This window comes from Temnothorax longispinosus, chromosome 1 (genome assembly GCF_030848805.1).
Source record: "Temnothorax longispinosus isolate EJ_2023e chromosome 1, Tlon_JGU_v1, whole genome shotgun sequence".
NCBI lineage: Eukaryota > Metazoa > Arthropoda > Insecta > Hymenoptera > Formicidae > Temnothorax > Temnothorax longispinosus.
The window spans coordinates 18,125,085-18,147,205 of record NC_092358.1 but is presented as its reverse complement, the minus strand read 5'-3'; the positions used below and the strand labels follow the sequence as shown (position 1 = coordinate 18,147,205).

General features: G+C 35.2%; 3 protein-coding genes across 14 annotated transcripts in view; 2 read left to right on the top strand and 1 right to left on the bottom strand.

Annotated features, from left to right (window-relative positions):
* Positions 1–22,121, bottom strand: part of Shal (potassium voltage-gated channel protein Shal) — a 169,561-nt gene that overhangs the window by 131,708 nt on the left and 15,732 nt on the right. The window lies entirely within an intron of this gene.
* LOC139814279 (uncharacterized) lies at positions 9,092–11,003 on the top strand. Its single transcript, XM_071780434.1, has one exon. The coding sequence runs from the start codon at positions 9,243–9,245 to the stop codon at positions 11,001–11,003; it is 1,761 nt and encodes a 586-aa protein (XP_071636535.1). The 5' UTR covers positions 9,092–9,242.
* On the top strand, positions 18,564–21,767 carry LOC139814267 (uncharacterized). The gene is made up of 6 exons (XM_071780406.1): positions 18,564–18,571; positions 19,392–19,450; positions 19,935–20,038; positions 20,131–20,580; positions 20,798–21,029; positions 21,106–21,767. The coding sequence occupies exons 1-6, from the start codon at positions 18,564–18,566 to the stop codon at positions 21,231–21,233; spliced, it is 981 nt and encodes a 326-aa protein (XP_071636507.1). The 3' UTR covers positions 21,234–21,767.

Below are 22,121 nucleotides of genomic sequence, written 5' to 3'. Positions count from 1 at the left end.
ATCGATATGTAAGATATGCTGTAGAAGGTCAAAACTTTCTCATGAAAAAGGATTCCGCTTCATAAAGCTTGCACATGTTTTTAAAGTGTATAAGGATTATTAAGCAACATATTTTGTTTATTAACGACAAAGAAGAAAGATAGTTTAAGAAATCTAGAATAGCATATTTTCAAATATAAAAATAATATTTTGTTGTAATTAAAATTTAATGCAAAATAATAATTTACTTATTTTTCATCTTCCATATACAATATTTCCATGTACACTATTTCTTTATAACATATCAGCCAACGAAAAGCTTTTATATATACGAAAAACAATTTATTAATTTGCATTTTGTAAGGAATAATCGTATCAGAAAATGCAAAATTGCGTCTGTTTGACATATATTCTCTTGTATAAGTAAGCGAGTGGATTTAATAGCCGAGTGGTTTAATTAAAAAACTTGATTGAACTAAAAACATCTTTCTCGAGATATTCTGGATTAAATTCAAAATTTCCGTTTGATTTTAAGAATGTGAGCTTTTAAGAATAAAATTTATATCTTTTGTAAAAAAAAAAATAAGTAATATTATCAAAATAATAATTTTGCAACTAGAGCTGTAGCATTGTAAAACTGATTCAATTATTTTACAGGAAAGTTTTCTCAACTATTTGGAAAATTGGATTATAAGGACAATTGGCACGATCGCAAAAGCGTAATTCTGCATCTACCTCTTTTTAAACCCGTTTGTCCCGTGGCACCTCCGTATATATTTATTCGGCACGCGAAGGTGGCGGAAACACGGTAAGCGATACGGAGATGGTGAAGTGGATTGGCTCGAAATCGGCTGGCACCTGTCTGCTTGTACCGACAAGCGGATTTAGCATCGGGATTTAGGCGATCCGAGGCCGTACACCTGTGCCTCCGTAAAGATTATTTCAACATTTGCAAACGGCGAATGAAAGGAAGAAGGGATTCGCGATGAGACGTCTTCCAAAGCTAATCGATAGCAATATACCAATTTCAGAGCAGTGAATATATCATGCTGTAAAGTCGATAAGGGTAATCGAAACTCTCATTGAGAAAACAAAGTTAATCCCAAAAAATATTTAGTCGGATACGAGCAACTAAATATTTTAGGTAGTTTTACTAAACGTTAGTTAAATTAATTAATTTTTTATTAAAAAATTTTAAAGGTTGACATGAATGCATTATATCTTTTTAAGTGCAACTTAATAATTGATGAAACAACTAATGTTTAGTTAACTAACTAACATGTTTAGTTGCTCGTATCGGACTAAATATTTTTTGGGATTAACAAGTTTTTTTTCAGTGCTTACATAAAAACACTTAAATACAACAACGAATAATTTTTTAACAACAACAGATAGCATTTTTTATAAAACTTGAAAGACTTAAGTGAACGTCTATTATCTTTTTACAATTTCATATCATCATTCATTTCAATGCGCGCAACAGTCCGAGTCAGACCTAGGTCTCCCCCAAAGTCATGTGCATATGGTGCGCACATAGGTTGTACACAAGCACATGGGACCTACAATTTTAATGCCGAATCCGAACGGCAAGGTAGAGGGGGCAGATGTACATGGCCCCAATAAGGCACCAATGGTGTGTATAGTGAACGCCATTGAAGGCATGGCATTCGGCGGCAGTATATGTACGGAAAACGAGGAGGAGTTCCAATTAAAATATCTGATGGCGTCGTACGCTTCTTGAGCGTACGGTAGACACGTGAAGGAGAATACGAGCGAAAAGAAGACGACGGAGAGGGCCCTAAGGTTTTTCGAAAAATACACCGAGGCGTTCGCTCTTGAAACGTTAACGGAGGAGTTAAAAAAACGTCCGCGAGATAACAGGGAATCCGTGCGCGTGACACGCGTAGCGTTAAAAGCGGAGGACATATAATAGCCGAGGAGATCGTTCGGCCGAAGCATTCGACGTTCGCAAAAATAGTGAGGATGACGCTACGCGTCGAAGATAAGAAGACGTTAATAATGGCGATTGACGACTACCTGAGGCGTCACGCGCATCTATCCAACCTATTTGGTGCAAGAGCGCGAACATTTTTACTACTGGGCGAGAATCAAGGACTAGGAAGACGAGACGGCGCAGTTGTCGTACAAAAAACTGCAGATGGCCATACATACCGCTTGTCGAGGTGAGAGACGTAGCAGCAGTCGTCGTCGATCTAGAAGATCGAGATCGGCGCCCGAGTTGGAAGACATGGTGGAAGAGGAGATCACCGCGCACCGGGAGTCGAGCGAGACGGAGCGATCCGCGTCGACGTCTCGAGTCAGGAGGCGCCATTCGAGACGACTCGTCTCTTCGAACCCGTGAACAAAGCCGAGAGTAATAAATTTCTTTCGCCAGTATAGAATAAAAATTCAAGTAATTTCTTTAAATCGACCGTGACTGGCAATATATAACGTCTTTTCGATATGAACATTAAAAAACCGTGAGCCAACTTGGTTTGTCGGATTCACACAGCATTTTTTTGAGCCGAGAGCTTTCCTTTTGAGAAGGACAAAAAGCAGCGGCGAGAAGCCAGGATCAGTGGATCGGAATTAATTGTATGGGAAAAAGATTCGTTATACCTGATGGAAGATGGATCCAGACGAAATAACCACCTCCTGGTCGTTGATATGAACAACAGTTTGGCAGAAATTGATCCAATCTTACAAAGGATATTTAATCGTTTCTGTATTAAAGAAGAGAGCATGAGTGAATCTAATAAAAAAAACGAGGACGAGGAAGAAAATGTCGTTCAGGAGGTGTTATCGTCGCCGCCGTCGCCGCCGCAGTCGCCCGCCGTTTCGTCCGAAGGGACGACTACGACGACATCGGGAGTGGAAATTCGTCAATGGGGTCCTTTCAGTTGTTAGATAAAGTGAAATTTACTGAGTGGTTATCGAAGATTTGTTTGAGACTGTTATCAATGACAAATATCAAATTAAAATAACGAAAGAAACTAGTGTTGATCTTAACTAAATAAAAAATTTTAAACCTGGTCAAATGGAAGAGAGATCAAACTTCCATACAGGTTTTGAATATAATTTTGTATCATACACCGGCATTACAGCCGACATTTACTACTGTAAGCAATTAACAGTAATTTTTTTTTAACAAACTTCTCCTTAGTTGTATTGCTCGATTTCAAGCGTCGTGATCCTTTCTGCATATATCTGTTGATGAGATATATGAGACCTGCAATTTATGCGGTTTGTTAACCGACCAGAAAAATAACTATGAAGGTGAGGCACTTTACGGAGCCGATGGATCTAATTATTATTAGACACGCGCTAGAAACATGCGCCATTAGCAACTTAACGACGGTCGTTCCCTATTCCGATAAACATGGAATTACAACTGACGCTCGAAGAAATACACGATACTTTCCACAAATTTGAAGTTGATAGAAAACCAGTCGCAAGATGCAACATCTGCAATGATGTTATTCCCTTAAAATTAAGAAATATTCCAACATCGTATAGAATGCACTTATAAGCACAACATTTTTCAAAAAGATTATAATGTACCTGACGACCAACGACAAAATTTAAAAAAATTTCTTAATTATACGGCAAAATGTAGAATATGTGAAAGATTAGTGTCTTATGTAGCAGACCGATCGAATTTGAGAAAACACGTAGATTGACATAAATTAAAAAGAAAAATCAGCCAAGTACTTCACGGTTAACGGATTATATTATGGATCCCTGTACACAATGGCACAGATCAACGGATCATATTATGACTCCTTCCGTACAAAGTCAAGAACCACCTCATCACTGGCGATATCCACCTGTGCTTCCGTAAAGAGAAAAACTGTTTTTACGAGTTTCATAATAAGAATTGACTTATTTTCAATACTTTTTTTCACAATAATTATTACAAATTATAATTTTTTATTGTCATTTTTTATAGAAACACGTATTTCTATCCATATAGTAAAAAATTGAAAACATTTATTGCTCTTAAAAATTTTTTTCCGATTTTATATTCATATTAGCTGGTTACCCGGGCTTCGCCCCGGAGAACATATGTAATAAAACACGCAAGTCTCTCTCTCTCTCTCTTTCTCTCTCTGAAAAATTTCGTAACCGATTTCCAAAAAGATACCGGTTCCCAAAAAAATCGGTAACAAAAAACTATACAGTTTATAGCACTCCCCGGGAAATTCTACCCCTGTTTTTATATACAATTATTTAAAATTCGACCAATTATTTCCCGAAAAATTCGTCAAACTTCTGATACCAGTTTCCAAAAAGATCGGTAACGAAAAAATACTTTATTTCACACGTGCGTGGAAAGTGGCCCATTACGCGCGCGTCATCTGTGCGACAAATAGCCAATTCCATACACGAGTCAAAACAGTGCGGTAATGTAACATTACCGCACAGTTTCTTCGAAACTATCCTCGAGCCGAAGGCTCGTGCGTCCACTCCGCACTCGTGTCCAATTCTCAACTTCCCGCACTTGTTACACAAATAACTATTATAGCACTCCCCGGGAATTCAACCCCTACTTTATGTACAATTCTTTGAGATTCGGTCATTTGGAACCGGTTTCCAAAAAGATCGGTAACAAAAAATAGTACACTTTATAGCACTTCCCGGGAAATTCTACCCCTACTTCATATATAATTCTTTAAGATTCAATCAATTATTTCCCAAAAAATTGGAAAAATTTCTAATACCGGCTTCCAAAAAGATTGGTAACGAAAAATTATACACTTTATAGCACTCCCCGGAAAATTCTACCCCTGTTTCATACGTAATTCTTTGATATTCGGTCAATTATTTCCCGAAAAATTAAAAAAATTAAAAAAAGGTTTCCAGAAAATCGGTAACGAAAAACTGTACACATCATGACACTCCCCGAAAAATTTTACCCCTATTTTATATACTTTTGGTAAAAATTCGGTCAAATAGTTTAAGAGTGTATAAAGAACAGACATATATACAGACATTCTATTTTATATAGATAGATATACCGTATTTTACCCTCGTAACGCCCAACGTTGCACTAGTGCAACATACCATAATTTTCACATTTAGGGCTCCAAATCTTTTTCTGCCGGTCTTTTCACCTTCAAATAATAAAATAAGACAAATATATAAGTTTCAGAATTTTATGACAGCGAAATCAAAATGTGGGCGTTACAGAATTAATCGAAATATTAAGAACACACTTGTAACGATGCGCACCTTAAACTGTGCATCGTAATTCTCGGCGAACAACAACCGGATGCCGCCCGACCAAACGTCAGTCGGGCGATGACAGGGCGCATTGCGCCCCCATTTTAAACGCCTCCACCGAATCGTCGAGCTCGAGGCTCCGATATCCCTCCGAACCCCGAGCACTATAGACCTAGGATAAGACAGACGGAGCCTAAGCTGCTACTATGGACAAGGGGGGTTAGGATAGCGCGGGAGGGGAAATAGACCCAAGTTTCGGCAAAGTTCGGTTAGACTCGGGGACGTTCGGACCACGTTACGCACGCGTGAATCAAAGTTCTAAGTCGCATGACGATCGCGAACGTGGTCGCCGTTCGGACGCAAGTTGCGGATAAAGTCGCTGGCGGACACAATCTCTGCGTCGTTATTTCTGCTTTGTATTTGAGTTTTGTGTTCAATTTTGGATTCTTCCGTCCAACTCATAGACGGAATTACTCTGAGTAATTACAACCATGAAAATTTGTGTTGTAGCCGGTTGCAAAAACCGGGAAAAAAATAAGAACGCTGAACAAGAAAATAAAAAAAACGAAATGCGCCATTCGTTTTCATTTCACTCGTAAGTATATAAACGCGACGTATATATACTACACAAGACAGGAAACATTAACACAGTATTGTGCGTTACATAAGACAAAAACTTTTAAGGCATAAAACACTGCCTTAAGGTTATAAGACAGCCATTCTGCTTAGGCCCTTAGTCTCGCCCAAACATCGGCTAACCCCACCGATTCTCCAAGAGGGTATAAAAGATCATGAGGCATAAACGTTTTCGCGTTCAATGTTATCACGCCACGATGAATTTTCTTTCGCTGCCTCCTTGGAAAGAAAGTGCCCTGTTACAATCGACGCCATGCTACGAGAAGAACGTCGTCTCCCGATGACGACAAAAAAAATATATGACACCTAGCCCAAAAGAAACACTTCGCTCTCGAGTCAGCTCCATCAGTCCGATCCGCTGCTGAACTCGAGATACGAAGCCATTCCGCTCCATCAGAGTCGACACAACCGAGTGATCTTGCTCTCGGTCAAGTAATCTCGAAAGTCCACTCGCGGTTGTTCGCGGCGTTCACGCCGTCCCAATTGAGATACCGGGTAAAACAGTTAAGCGCCGGTGTGCACAAGACTGAATTTGACGAGCTGTTGAAGAGGAGTTGTGAGAGATTCGCAAACTAGTAAAACATCAGAGATGGTAGAGATAGTTGAGAAAAAAGAGAAAACCCCCTCAAAAAATATTAAAAAACCCAAGAAAATAGTAAACATTAAGTTAGGTTAGATTAGTTTGTAAGTCGGGCCATTGTAAATAGTAGTCGATCGGTAAGAGGCCAACTTAGAGTTTAAGTCTCCCAATCTTCTCCTTCCCTATTCCATTTCCCTTTTCTTCCCATTTCCCTTTTCCCCCCACCGATGTGAACGCGTGCGTCCCCCCTTGACGTACTGACCAAGAGCGGCCACGATTTAGAATTCTTTCTCTCTTTCTCTCTCTCTCTCTTCTCTTTTTTTTTTTTTTTTTTTTTTTCATCTTTTAAGTCCCAAGAAATTTCGACTCCCCAGTGTCTATGCCAGGCAACTCGGAACGTCAAGAAACCGTTTTGAACCTCCCCCTCCTTTTTTTAACCTTTTTTTGGAAATTTTTGAAATTTTTTTTAAGTCCAAACCACAGGAAAGCTTTGAAAATTGGACTCGCCAGTGTCTATGCCATGCGACTGCAAATGTTGAGGCAAGGGATACTCTTGACGGGCTGCCATTCCGCCCAGGAGAAGAGACAAGCGATACAATTTATTTATTTTGGTTCTACCAGGACTGGATTCGAACCAGTGCGCTGTCTGCTACGCCACGCTCGCTTTCTACAATTTCATACAACGTTTATTATTAGTAATAGACATCATAGACGCGCGCTATTTAGCTTTAATTACTATTACTATTAATATTACACTTGTGCTATTTGGGGTGTATTTTTAAAAAGTTAATTGATTTAGATATCCCACAATGGTAGACCAAAACTACTCAAATTTCAGGGATAATTAAGTCTCCGTTGAATGTATAGATAAAATGGCTAAAACATGATAATCTATTATTATGTTTTCCGAAAAGCTTGTAGAAGTTTGTGTTATATTGGGATAAATCTTGTTAGTATAAGATAACGATTTTTTTTTGTTTCCCGTTTTTTAGCCTGAGATTTTATATTTCTTTCTCATTTTTTATTTCTTTTTTTGGAAAGAAAATTCTTCCTTTTTTCTTTTCTATTTAAAAAGAACCTTTTATCTTACTATCCAGGAAAATGTTATTTTAAAAAATTCACATATGATTTAACTCTGAGTTGAAATCTAGAATTATAAGAAATATACATCAATCAATCAAACAAACAAAAATAAAATAAAACTTAAATTTGTTATAATTTAATAATTATCTAATTCTACATATAATAAAACTGCCTAATAACCTAATAATTATCTAGTTCTATAATAAAACTGCCAATTTATAATAATTTTTAATCATGTTAATATTAAATTTTCTTAACTTTATCAGTTATTAAATATTTTGGACTATATAAATTAAATAAAAAAAATATGAACTGCTTTACGGTATATATGCATGTACTCTAAGGGCCCGGACACACACTTCTGCACAACGCATAATGCGTAAGCATAAGAAAATTGATTGGTCCATACACATGTGCATAAGGAAATAGACCAATCAATTTTCTTATGCTTACGCATTATGCGTTGTGCAGAAGTGTGTTCTCCCCGCTTAATTCTGTCAGTTGCCTAACTTTAAAGTGCCATAAGCCCCGCTATGTGAAGTTTCTGATTAATCGGATAATGCGGTCTGCCACGGAAAGACGATTTCAACGTCGATGTCGACGATCTATCACGCCCTAATTGCAAGTTCGGGGAATTTCAACCCCAATGTGGATCTCAACTAATATTGTAGTTTAGCAAAAAGATATCATGATTTCCGTCAATTGTCGCGTAAAACGCATTCAAAATTCAATACAATTGTATTTCCTTGAAAGAACATTATTTGTCAATTAATAATATTAATAAATTCTTTGTCCTACAGAAAAAAAAATTATTTAGTATTTTTTATAAAAAAATGTTTTTTCTCACGTCCATAGGTGAATCCATGAGAGAAAGTATACGGATGTTTAGATTTATATATAAAAATAATTTAGAAGTTTATAAATCAAATATAATATAATTCTTTCGAAAAGAAAAACTCCTTCCGATCGAATGGTCACGATGTTATTCATAGACAAGATGTTTTTAAGAACTAACTTGCAACGATTCATATTAAATTCACGATCATTCTCGATATCAAATATTCTCGATATTCTTGGTAACGTAAGCTCTATTTTGAAATTTGAAATATTAATGTGCTGGCAAATATATAAAAACTAGCTGGTTACCCGGGCTTCGCCCGGGAGTCGTTTTTCTTCAAACGACTTCATTTGTGTTTTAAGGGCTTACACCTGAGTAGAATTTTGAAAAAATCGATTTTTTTTTTTGCATTTCTTGAAAATATGTAGTTTCAAAAATATTGTGTTAAAATATTATTAAGAAATTCGAAGAATTGTGGAAGTTACGGAGGTTTTACTGAAGCGGGGCGGAGCGGAGCGTAGCGGTATCGCGCCTTTTTCGCCGGTATCGCGAGATAGCTCTCTCCTCTCAGGACTTCGTGTTTTTCGAGAAGCCTCTCCTCAAGTCGTCATCGGTTTAACAATAAAAATTAGTTCCGCGAATGTTTATTATTTGTATCTCGACTTTATTATTTTCGCTCGCTGATATTTATATTGTTTTTATATGTTACTCTATCTACATTTCTTATAAACGTGTTTACATGTTTTTCAGTCTTTTGTTATTTGTTACTTTTCTATTATTTGAGATTTAAGGTCTTTCAGCGGTTAAATATATGTGACGATGTAATCGCCACAAGCCAATTATTCTGTAGCTTTGCAGTAGTGAACATCGTTGCGTTGTTTCGTAGTAAAATTTTTGTAAAACATGGAAAAAAATACAAACTTTACCCTCCATTCAAAAGTTTCAAGGGAAAGGCGAAAGTCAACAGGAGCATATAAATGTCGATCAAAGAAAAGAAAACCTCCCAAGAATCATTATGAAATTGAAGCAGAAAATAATGAGTTGAGTACATCAGCGAAGAAATTGCGAGCCAGTCATGTGTTAGAGCCCAGTATAAACGATAACATTGGTTACGTAATTTTAAATTTTGCAACAGTTTTTTCGTTTATTAGCGAACATGTGAAGTGCAAAACATGTGGGAGTAATATTAGTTTTGCCAAATCATCAACACGTGGTCTCGGTTTCAAAGTGCAAATTCTGTGTCCTTCCTGTGTGACTCAAAGCGTATCTTCGTGTCCGTATATATCAAATGCCTACGAAATAAATACGAGATTTATCTTTGCAATGCGGATGATAGGTATTGGATTAAGCGGAGCAAAAAAATTTTGTGGACTTATGGACCTTGCAAAGCCCATAGCTCAGTCCTCGTATGACACGGTTGTAAATCATATTTCAACTGCTTCAGAGGCTGTATTTTATTTAATTTCAAAAGAAAGTGTACAGGAAGAAAAAAAAGTCACAGAAGCAAAAGAAAATCAGAAAAATGCGGGAATAACCGTGTCCGGGGATGGTTCGTGGCGTAAGCGAGGATTCGATTCTTTATATGGAGTTACAACAATTATTGGACATTATACTGGTAGAGTTCTTGATTTGTTTATAAGTTCCAAAACTTGCAAGGCATGTGAACAATGGATTGGACTGGAAGGAACAGCAGATTATGAAGAGTTTCGAGAGCAGCATGCACCCAATTGTCAGATCAATCACACAGGGTCCTCTGGAAAGATGGAGGTAGAAGGAATGTGTCACATGTTTCAACGATCAGAAGAAAAATTCGGTGTCAAATACGTCAATTACATAGGCGATGGAGACTCCAAGACTTTTCCAGCAATAGTTAATAGCAATCCTTATCCTGGCATAATAATAACAAAGAAAGAATGTATTGGACATGTACAGAAACGAATGGGTACAAGACTTCGAAATTTGAAGAAAAAAACCACGGGACTTGGTGGAAAGGGCAAATTGACAGGGAAATTAATCGATGCACTTACTCGTTATTATGGCCTTGCAATACGACGTAATTGCCACTCACTTGAAGCAATGAAAAATGCTGTTATGGCTACTTTTTATCATTTACAATCAACTGACCAGAAGCCGCAACATGACTTGTGTCCGACAGGAAAAGATTCTTGGTGTAAATGGCAAAAAGCAAAAGCTTTGAATAAACTAGACAGTTTTCACCATGCACCCGCGCTTCATCCAGATGTTGTAAAAGCTATCGAGCCAATATACAAGAATTTATCTTCAGACGAACTTTTAGAAAAATGCGTGGGAGGTTTTACACAGAACAATAACGAGAGCTTTAATAACGTCCTTTGGCGCATAGCACCCAAAATCACCCACAGCGGCTGCTGTATTATGAGAATTGCTTCTTACATAGCAGCCTGTACATTCAATGCAGGAAGCAAATCATATCTGCAAGTCATGGAATACTTGGGTATTAAAGTTGGACCAAATGCCAATAATTACTGTGAGGAGGCAGATGAAAATCGTCTTCATCAGGCCGAGATCCAAGCCGCGAATGCAACACGGGAAGGAAGAATTCGTCGTAAACAATTGCGAGCAGCTGATGCTGAGAACCTGCTTGAAATTGAAGGACTTTTATATGGCCCCGGAATCGCCGACTAAAGGTAAAATTAGAAAAAAAAATTTATAAACAATTTCATTGTTAATTAACAAAAAAATTTTTTTTTAAATTTATTAATAATTTTGAATCAAAATGAAACTTTTTTACCTTTTGCATTTTTTTCGTAAGACGAGCCGTTTTCAAGTTATAGCATTATAAACAATTAATGATATCCAAACCTCTTCTCAAACTTTAAACGCGTTTTTCTCGAAACATGGTTTTAAAAACCGGTGTTCACGATATCTCGAGAACGGATCGATAGATCTTTTTGAAATTTGGACACGATATTCTTGGATGCTTTGTCTAATTAGCTACGATTAGACTTTTATAAATTTTTGTGACAAATGTTTAAAAAATGCATTGGTAACTTGAAAAAATAGGTTAAAAATCGACTTCAAACTCTATAACACTCCCCGCCGGAAAATTCTTTTGGTAAAAATTTAGTCAAATAGTTTAAAAGTGTATAATGAACAGACATACAGACATTCTATTTTATATAGATAGATTGTAAGAAAATTATGCCTTTAACTAATGACGCGCATGTTAAAACATTTTATACATATATTAGTTTATAAAACATTTTATAAACTAATATAACTTTATTAAACTTATTGTGAATGTCTATTTAATTAATCCTGATTATCTTAAAATTCTAAAATATAACTATATATATATATAACTATATACTGTTTTTAAATCTTTTATATTAAATATATAAACTTAGGAATCTGCTATCTTCAAAATTTAATTCGTATTAAAATATTAAATACGTTGAATATTATTTAAAGAACATATAAAATTTTTGAAAATAATCAAAATTAAAAATAAATTAAAGATAAAACTTTACTAATAAATATGGAATAAAACAATTTTTGTTTAATATAAAATCGCTGCGAAGGTGGAGCACTTTTAATTCTCACTATTCTGTATTGTGTTAACAATACTGTATCAACGTTAGCATCGATCTGCGACGTCCTTAAAAGATCCGTCAATCGTGTTGCCTGACTGACAGTAACACGATGATCATATCAGCCCTGATTTAATTAATCCTGATTATCTTAAAATTCTAAAAATATAACTATATATATATATAACTATATACTGTTTTTAAATCTTTTATATTAAATATATAAACTTAGGAATCTGCTATCTTCAAAATTTAATTCGTATTAAAATATTAAATACGTTGAATATTATTTAAAGAACATATAAAATTTTTGAAAATAATCAAAATTAAAAATAAATTAAAGATAAAACTTTACTAATAAATATGGAATAAAACAATTTTTGTTTAATATAAAATCGCTGCGAAGGTGGAGCACTTTTAATTCTCACTATTCTGTATTGTGTTAACAATACTGTATCAACGTTAGCATCGATCTGCGACGTCCTTAAAAGATCCGTCAATCGTGTTGCCTGACTGACAGTAACACGATGATCATATCAGCCCTGATTTCACGCGAAATCGCGCGAAATTTCGCTGCAAACGCGAGATCAGATTCGGTTACGCCACTGTGCGATCAACGTTTTAACGACGATGTAATAACCCACATTCTACCGGTCCGAATGATCGCCAAAGAGCAGGCCGATAGCGAATGGCGGAATGTGAGTGGACTAGAGTTAGTGGTCGTGAATTCAAATGGTTTCGCAAGCTCCCGTTCCAAACATCTCGTCATCGATTAACTCAGTTACATAATCGTCTCTAAATTGCTTTACAATAATGCTCCACAAAAAATTGATAGTTAATTTTTCGACGTAATTGGCAATTCTATGAAAAATTACACAACGTTCGACCACAAATTCTGGTCCTTCTCAAGTGTACTAATATTAAGATCGCTCTCGCAAAACACTTTATAGAGTATGATATTCTATGATAAAAAGGATATCTATAAACTAAATATACATATGCAATAGTAAATTGATTATTAAGAAAACGGAGATTATTTTGAGAGACTTACATGTTTAGTGAGTCGCATATTAAAATCACGCTAGAGTAGTTATCAAGAACGTCTGCACCACACAACCAAATTTTTAATAATACTCTACAAAAAAGATACATTTAAGCTGCATCATAATGCCAGATACATCACAAGTTTGTCATTCTAAAATGACAAACTTGATGAAACATTTGTCACTAACCTTTTAGTAAGTAGCCGTTATTTATAATTATAAGATTTTATTTTAGGATTAGAAAATATTACGGCTAAACTGAATAATCCAACGTATACAAGATATAAAAACGTAGGTAAATTTTTTTTGCACGGTGTAAGCCTAAAAAATAAATAAACAAGTCTTTTCCAAATTACAAGCAAGTACCTCGCCAAAGAATATGTTGCAATTTACCTGGAAACGGATTTCACACTAATTCTTTTGATAAATTTCTTTACCTTTGAGAAGACTAATCACACAGTAATCTTTTCGCGTGAAGGGTCGAAAATTGTAGCTTTACCGCAGAATAAAATAGCATAATTCTCATCAATTTTTTGTGCGCAATAGATTATTTTAAGACCGGTGCATCGGACTTCATTTTCGCTGCGGACTTATTTCCGGATGCGGAGAATTGCTGCCGCCACCGCCGCCGTTAATCAAAATCACGCGCCAGATGCGCGTCGCGATGCCAAATACCCCAGCGGAGTCAACGCTGAAGAATTTAAGTGATACGCGTGAAGGCACAATAGCACACTTCATTCGTCTCAGCGAAACGGCAGTCACGCTGCTATGAATGAGAATTATTACACTCGGAATTATTACAACGCACTCCTCCTCGTAAATGCGTGAATTTCTACGGACAATCACAATTTGTCTTTCGCTATTTAACGTGAAAGATAACTTTCATGAAACAAATATCACTTGTCAATAAATCCTGCACTCTTTAAAAAGCCATGTAAGAGATTTAATTGTTGCCACTTTTCCGCGATGTCGCGATTGGTTCTCTCACTGCGCTTACATCGTAACCATCTGTCATCGGATATTTTAACAGTTTATTTTATTTGTTTGATTGATTGATGTATATTTCTTATATTTCTAGATTTCAACTCAGAGTCAAATCGTATGTGAAATTTTTGAAATAACATTTTCTTGGGTAGAAGGTTCTTTTTTAAGTAAAAAAGAAAAAGAAACAATTACAATAAACAACGCAAAAAAAAATAAAAAATGAGAAAAAACATCTCAGGCTGAAAGACGGAAAGTAGAGCAAATTATGACTAAAAAAAAACTGTCAATCTTTATCAAATACCAACAAAATTTATCCAAAGAATAAAATAAATTTTCGCCAGTAATAAAATATAATCAGTGTTTAATGATCGGCCTGACTGGCAATATATTGAAAATTATAACGACGTTTCGACCTCTATTTTGGGTCCTTATCAAGTTTATGCTGGAAAATATAAGGACCCAAAATAGAGGTCGAAACGTCGTTATAATTTTCAATATATTGCCAGTCAGGCCGATCATTAAACACTGATTAAAATTTATCCAAATATAACACAAACTTCTTCAAAGCTTTTTGGGAAACATAGTAATAGATTATCATGTTTCAGTCATTTTATCTATACATTCAACGGAGACTTAAATATACCTGAAATTTGAATAATTTTGGTTTATCGTTAACAATAACGCTGGCAATAAGCGAGTTCAGCAGAACAAACCGCTTATAACTATAATAGCAATCGAACGTGATTGGCTCTTACTTTTAGAACCAACAAATTAACGTAGAATGTTAATAAGACAACGAGTCAGCAGTTGTTCTGCTGAACGCGGCCAATATTTTAAATCGAGTCTACCGTCCAAAGTCATCTCTTCTCGTCGCGGACGATCGGCGGTTGTGGCACATTTTTCCGCGAGAAGAGGTGACTTTGGACGGTAAACTCGACGCAATTATTCCCGAAATATTTCCACCGTTGTTGTCAATTTTGCGATTAAAGCGATTAATCCATAAGGCGATTGATCTGCTTTGTATTATAAAGTCGTAGAATAATTTTCTCTCGTACGAAGCTTTGTTTCTTTCCGCGTTCTCGATTGACGTCACCCCCAATCGTGATATTTCATAGGTTAATATGTAAATAAAAACAACAATGAAAAAACAAAGAAAGAGATAGAAAACGTTATCAATGTTTAAAAATTCGTGATATTTATTCTATTACGTAATTTTAACCTGAAATTTCTTGAGTTATTTTTTTGAATCTTCAACACAAATTACACATATACATTCTTACTAATCATGTAATCTATTGTACCAGCATATTTTATATTCTTACATATGCATCTTTTTAAATATAATTCTAAATTTCTATTCCTACCTTTTTCTCATTCTCTTTTCATATACTTTTATCGTGTCATTTATTATAATTACATTGTAAAGTGCGATAATAAAATCAAATGTGCGCGCTATAATCACCACTCCATGTTATACATCCCGAAATGGGGGTGACTCGTCTGCGCATGCTGATCGATCCACGGTGATAGATGAGACCGAGCTTCGCTCGATCTCGTTCTCTTTCGTTCCGGGGACACTGAGCTCAACGCATCTCTTTGGGGCCGAGGGAACCAAATCGGAATCTGTCCGATCGGCAATCGAATTGAAATCTGCAAGGATCTTGATCCCGGACTAACTATCTTATGTATATATGAATTGTCTCTCCCCATAGAGGAAACCTTTATTTTTAAAAATTATCTTTCTTCAGGCGCGTTTTTTGGCCAAAGAGTGAGTTTACGAAAAAAATAAAAGAAACCTTTTTTGTGCAGAATTCCTAGACAAACAACTTTCATTGAAAACATTTTTTTGTATCTCTATCCGTTTTCCAAAAATTCAGCAAAAGCTGAATTCAGCTTTTTTGGGGATAATTTTACTCCTTTAAAAAATTAAGTAACAAGGATGGAAGGGGTGGATTTTTAGTACGGTGGTCAGAGAATCATTCGGACTAATTCTATTCAAAATACCACTATTGTCAAAGAAATTTTAACATCCTTTTTGTGTCTATTGTACTTGGATAATATTGGGAATTTGGCTACTTTGACTCCCCGTATCTCCAAAACTAGGCCTATGCTCAACTTTAATTTTTTTTAGATTAATGTCTCATCTTGTAGCATCGTTTGGCATACAATTGGATTCGAATTATGGATAAATCCAAAGTTTTGGACCAGAAAACCTTAGTGTAACGTGTCAATCACTGGCCTCTCCTCGTGCGGCATCCACTGATCGAGGTATATGGGAAGATATTAGCTTCATTTTGTGCAAAAGGCAGCAAAAAAGATGGACGCCCGGGTATCAATCCCTAGTTTTATAAAGCTCTTTACTGTGAGTATTTTTTGTGCATATACATATATGTTATGAAAAATGCTTATTTTTTCAAAAAATGTTTGATACAAAAGTTGTAGGATTTAGAGGGAGACAAATAATGGTAAAATCAATTTTTCAAGATCACATATTGCCATTTCTTTTAAATGAAATCATGTGATTTTTCTTACATGATATAATTTCTCCAGTTATTCTGCATATAAGTGTTAAGAAAAAATTACCAAAAAATCAATATTTACTTTACGAGACATTTTATACTTTATTCTGGCATATTTTAACACAAAATATAAAATATCTCGTAATTTAGAAGAAGGTTTAGATAGATTTGCGCAGTTTTTCATAGCGCCGAAAAAAATTTTCTTACTGTTTAATATCTGAAATTATTTTAAGAAAAACAATAATCATAAATGTGATTGTTTTTTTCTTCAGATACTTGTAAATGTGGTAGTAGTTTACAATGTGTAATAGAAAGTGAATACGCGCAAGAAGTACTTCTGTAATTCAAAATACTCAAAGGAACAGGAAAATGCGGTAAACGATATCTAAGGGCACCTTTAAGAAACATTATTGGGCAAGAGTTATGTATAAAGCCAGTGGAAGTACATCGCACCGAAAAAGCGGACAAACTTATGATACCTGAAGACCCCGAAACTCCACATTTATACAAAGCATATGTATTACATGTCGCAAAGAAAATGAACATATAAAGTCACAATTTCTTGATAAAGATCCTTTGTCGCTCAAAAATTGCTTCTTTTCGTTTCGCACTTCCGCCGAGCAACGAGAAGATAATCTGTTTACGCTATTTTCCGTACCGCACGTCGTTGTTTTCTCAATCTTCGAGAGTTGTCAAGAGCCGAACCTCTCCGCCTTGTGCATACATTTACAAGCGAAATAGACTTGTATGGATTCAAAACAAAATGCCACAAAAAACGCAGTTGCGTGTGGAAACATTTTAAACAATTGGAACCTCTTCGAATTGAATGCAAGATTTGTTTAGAAATAATCCAGCTTATGGCATTCGCCCTAAATCCCATGGGAAAACCACGATCAAAAACCGTGGGCGAGGCGGTTTCCTTTCAGCTTACAATTTTCTGTAAGTGCTATATGCATCATGAAACGTAGCGTTTATTTGAACTGTATTCACAATATTGGAATTAATCCATTTTTTGTTCATTATTGGACTAATCATCAATTGCAAGTATACCGCAAATACTGTTCAACGCATATAAGTTCTATATACATATATTGACGCTACAGGCAGCATTGCGAAAAAAAATAATGAGTCCAGACAAAAGTTTGTCAAAACATATTTTTATATCAAATTGTTATAAATTATAACAACACTCAATTCTCTATTAGTCAGATGCTATCCGAAAGACACACAACTAATAATATTCATTTTTGGTTATTGGAGTGGTGTAAAATGGGTGCCTCACGCGAAGTTGTGGTAGATTCATCAAAAGCATTTATTAAATGCGATGATACGATGCTTCACAACTTACAAGACAATAAAAGGTTATGCAAACATATGCAAAAATGAAACTTGTTTACCAAAATGTTACATACGTATAGACGTTGCACACTGGATTAAACAATCGATTGAGCTTATTAAAAATTTTATCCGCTTGCAAGTAATAAAGTCTGCCTTCTTAAAACGTAAAATAAACCGCAAAAATCCGGAGCTAGACATACACGAATTCCTTCAAATTAAACCGGCACCATCCATAATACCGATAATACGAGCAGAGGAGCTAGCAATTCCTCGATAGGCGCCGATACCCTCTCTTTCTCTACGCTTTCACCTGAAAAAATGGTGGTTGTAGAAGGCAAGTCCCCCATTAGGGAGAAATTTTGACGCCTTGGTGGTGCCACCCAAAAATTCCGAGGACTACTCGCGCACCCGGTAGCCATTGGTGCCTTCTGCCAGACTCCCACCCCAGATCCCCGAGAAAAACCCCAACAAGATTTGGAATATCTGCCTGGGATTGAACCTGAATCTCCGGAATCCAGCGTTTAGCGTAGATAGCTACTGACTCGCCTTACATTGGTGAAATTAGCTTTTTTTTTTAGATATGACAATCGTGCTTCCACTCAACTCGATGGTTCAGGTATAGATATACTTTCTGTGTCGCTGCCCGTGTCGCGGGCGCGTACACTTTGCACGAGACACTGCCGTGTCTCTTAATAAAGTTCAAATCAACAGTCGTTCAATAATTTTTTGTTTAAAAATCAGAAGTGTGCTCAACTGATTGTGAGAAGTAGAATGGCGAAGTAAGCTGAAAAGAAATTTTAGAAAGACTTAATAAAGAAATAAGAGTGATAAAATCACCACCAAATAAAAGAAAAAAAAGAAGACAGAAAAAAACATGGAAGCAGAAAAATGCTAAAGGGGATTTTGACGAAAATAGACGAGCAGGAGAAGGAGAGAAGAAAGGATAAAGAAGAAATAAAGAGGAAACGATACAGAGAGAGGAATACAGGAGAAGAGAACTGGTATGGGAACAACAGAAAGCGAGTATAGAAAATAAAGTTAAACGGTTGGAAGAGTAGCTCGAAGAATCGAATATGAGCCAAAACGAAAAGCAAAAGAACAACGACCTGCAGAAAAAAAGTGAAAAAGATCGAAAGAAACTTAAAAATAGTGGAGGAAAAGAAAAAAACAATATAATTATAAAAGGAGCGAAGCTAGGAAATAAAAAAACGAAAGAAAGTGGAAGTTGAAAATAAATATAATTAATAATTATATTAGCATGTTTGTTATCAAATAAATTAAAATATGTCGCACCACACACTCACACAATCAAATACTTCCCCTCCATATCTTATTTATGTTTATAAGATATATGTTTATCATATTAAGAAACTCCTTGTACGCATTCAATAATTTTTTATAGAAAATAATCGCGTAACAAAAAATAAATAAAGTTCTCGTTAATTGTAGGAAAACTTATTGATCGCAAGTAGTGTTCTCAATTTTCCGGAAAAATAAAATCGAGGGAAAAAACCTGGTTTTTTTTCCGAAAAATATAGAAAAATTAAAAAAATGCTATCTGCGAAAAGTCACAACTAACAATCATTGAATTAAATGAAGAAACAAGAAGCTGCAAAGAGACAACAAAAGACTACGCACGTTACGATCTGTCAACGAAGGTATTCTTGTTGAATATTTTTCTCTCTGTAACAGTTCTTAGCCGGTTGAGTAATTTTTACTAATGGTTAAAATAGGTTCGGAGTATCTCACTGTTTTTACTACTTCTCGTATAGCTCAAATTATACACTATCAGATCAAATGGACTTCAATTTTTATCTGAACAATTTTTTTAAATTATTGTCGAATTATTTTATTTTATAATACCTGCAACTCACCATATATAAATATAGGTAGAGTTCTAAACAGCGAATACGAAATGTTAATCACAAATTCCTTCACAAATATATCTTTATATGCTACTTTTTTGAACGTTTTTTGGTATATATATATATATATCCTTAAGCAATAAAAATACTGAAAACAATAATTTGTTAACTTTAAATGGCTCAATCCATTTAAGATTATCCTTTTAATAAGCCGAGGATTCCTTTTGATAAGCAATCCTTTTAATGAGATCCTTGGTTACCGTTATTAATTTTTTAGATTTGCCAAAGATGGAAAAAATGGTAAAAGATCTCACGGTTAATTTGCAATCTGCATCAAAGAAAATCGAGTCTCTCAATGATCAAATAGATAAGCTGGAAGAGGTATATATAATTTTGATTTACATTGGCATTACATCGAATATTTGTAATTAGTATGAAACAATGTGCTAATTATATACTCATTTGTTTTGTAGAAAATACAAGCAATAAATAACTGCATTATTGAACGTGAACGAGGTTACACTCCTCCAGCAATGACATTAGACTCTGATCCGTTCTGCATCAGCAAATTGAATCTACCAAACAATAAATTGGAATCGTCTGCAACCGATGCATCGCCAGCATCGATAATGCAAAATAAGGAGTTAGATCTACCAAGCGATAAGTTGAAATCGTCTCAAAGATCGGTTACAGAGTTTTGTGAACCAGCATCACATGAGTCGACACCTCTGACATTCGGACATAATTTAGTACCACAAAATTCCAACCCAGAATCATTGCTGGAAGACTTCCCTGATACTCCAGACGTCGCGATAAAAGTAGTCAACACACGTGAATTGGAACATGTACATGAATCGAACCATGCAGCAGATACAGCAAAGTCTTCGAATGATCATCAATCAATCGCAATACACAAGCCTAAGGTTAAAATCATTATATATTTTAATTACAATGCTATTTAAAATAGAAATTAATATTTTTGGAGTTTTGATTTTCAAGTGTAGTTATAGATGTTGGTTTGGTTTTCAATTCTCACCTAATGCAATTTTCTGAATATGAATATCATTACATTTAATAATTATCTCATCACGATCTCATCATGAAAATGTTATCATATTTTATGCAAAATATTGAACACAGGAACAGACAGTCGACCTTGGAGGGCCAGAACCTTGTATAGTGAATGCCATTCGCCTTTCCTTGTGCAATCACACATCTGTCTCTAAGTTGATATGGGGGATGATGTCTTTGCTATTTTCAAAAGAAGAGTTAGCTACCTCTTCGCTTACAGGAACTGTGGCAAATTTTCATTGCAAAAAAGGTATAGCCGCTAAAAAGAAACTCGACACGGTGAAAATTGAAGCTATGAAAGGTATGACTATAATTTGTGCAACAGTATTGATTTCATATAGTTGTAGTTTGAAAACTGATAAATATACGTGCTTTAGCATACGTTAAGAAAAAATTTCTAACAGAAAAAGATTTCGACAAGATGTTCCGCAAAGCAGTGCAGCAGAAGTGCAATAATGCAGTTCCTCGAAATAGAGGATTAAATAATAAAGGAGAAACCAATTAAGTAAGATTAAATAAGGAACCAACGTAAAGGCGAAGAACCTAAACAATGCAGGATTAAGCGTCGTAAATAGATTGAGTAGAATAACGATTATTTTCCACGATTGTTTTTTAATAATTGAGATCAATACAACTACAATACAAATAGTCAGATTGTTGTATTATTATTTGTATTTGATCATGCAAATAAAAGTACAACTAACAATTAATGTCACAGTGTTTTGCTTTATTTCTATAAAAATATATATATATATACTAATATATATATATATATATATATATGTAGGTCTAGAGGTATGTTCCGGGACTGTTTACGTTTTTTGAAATGTACAGTCCTGGAATATAACGCATATATATGTAATCAGATTCAAAAAATTGTCCCGAAACGTGCCGTAGGACATGAATTTTTTCCAGGACAGTCCTGGAAACTGCCAAATGTCCTGGAATATACCGATGTAAAAAAATAAAAGTCCCGGAACATACTTCCGGACCTACATATATATATATATATATATATATATATATATATACATATATATATACTAGTTGCCGTCCACTAGTTTTCACTAAAATTGAGACTAGTGCATTTTTTCTAAATAACGACGTGAATAAAAATAGACCTAACTGCACATATATGTCGTTCTTATTAAAAACTGTGCAGCTAGGTCTATTTTTATTCACGTCGTTATTTAGAAAAAATGCACTAGTCTCAATTTTAGTGAAAACTAGTGGACTGGCAACTAGTAAACTAATGGTCCATTATTGCGCACACTTGAGGATCACTATTAGATCGATAACTACTAGTGCGGACGTAACACTACTAGTGCGAATTCCAACAGTGCGCGAAATTACTATTGAGTAGTGTGCACTAATAGTTACGAATAGTTGTCAT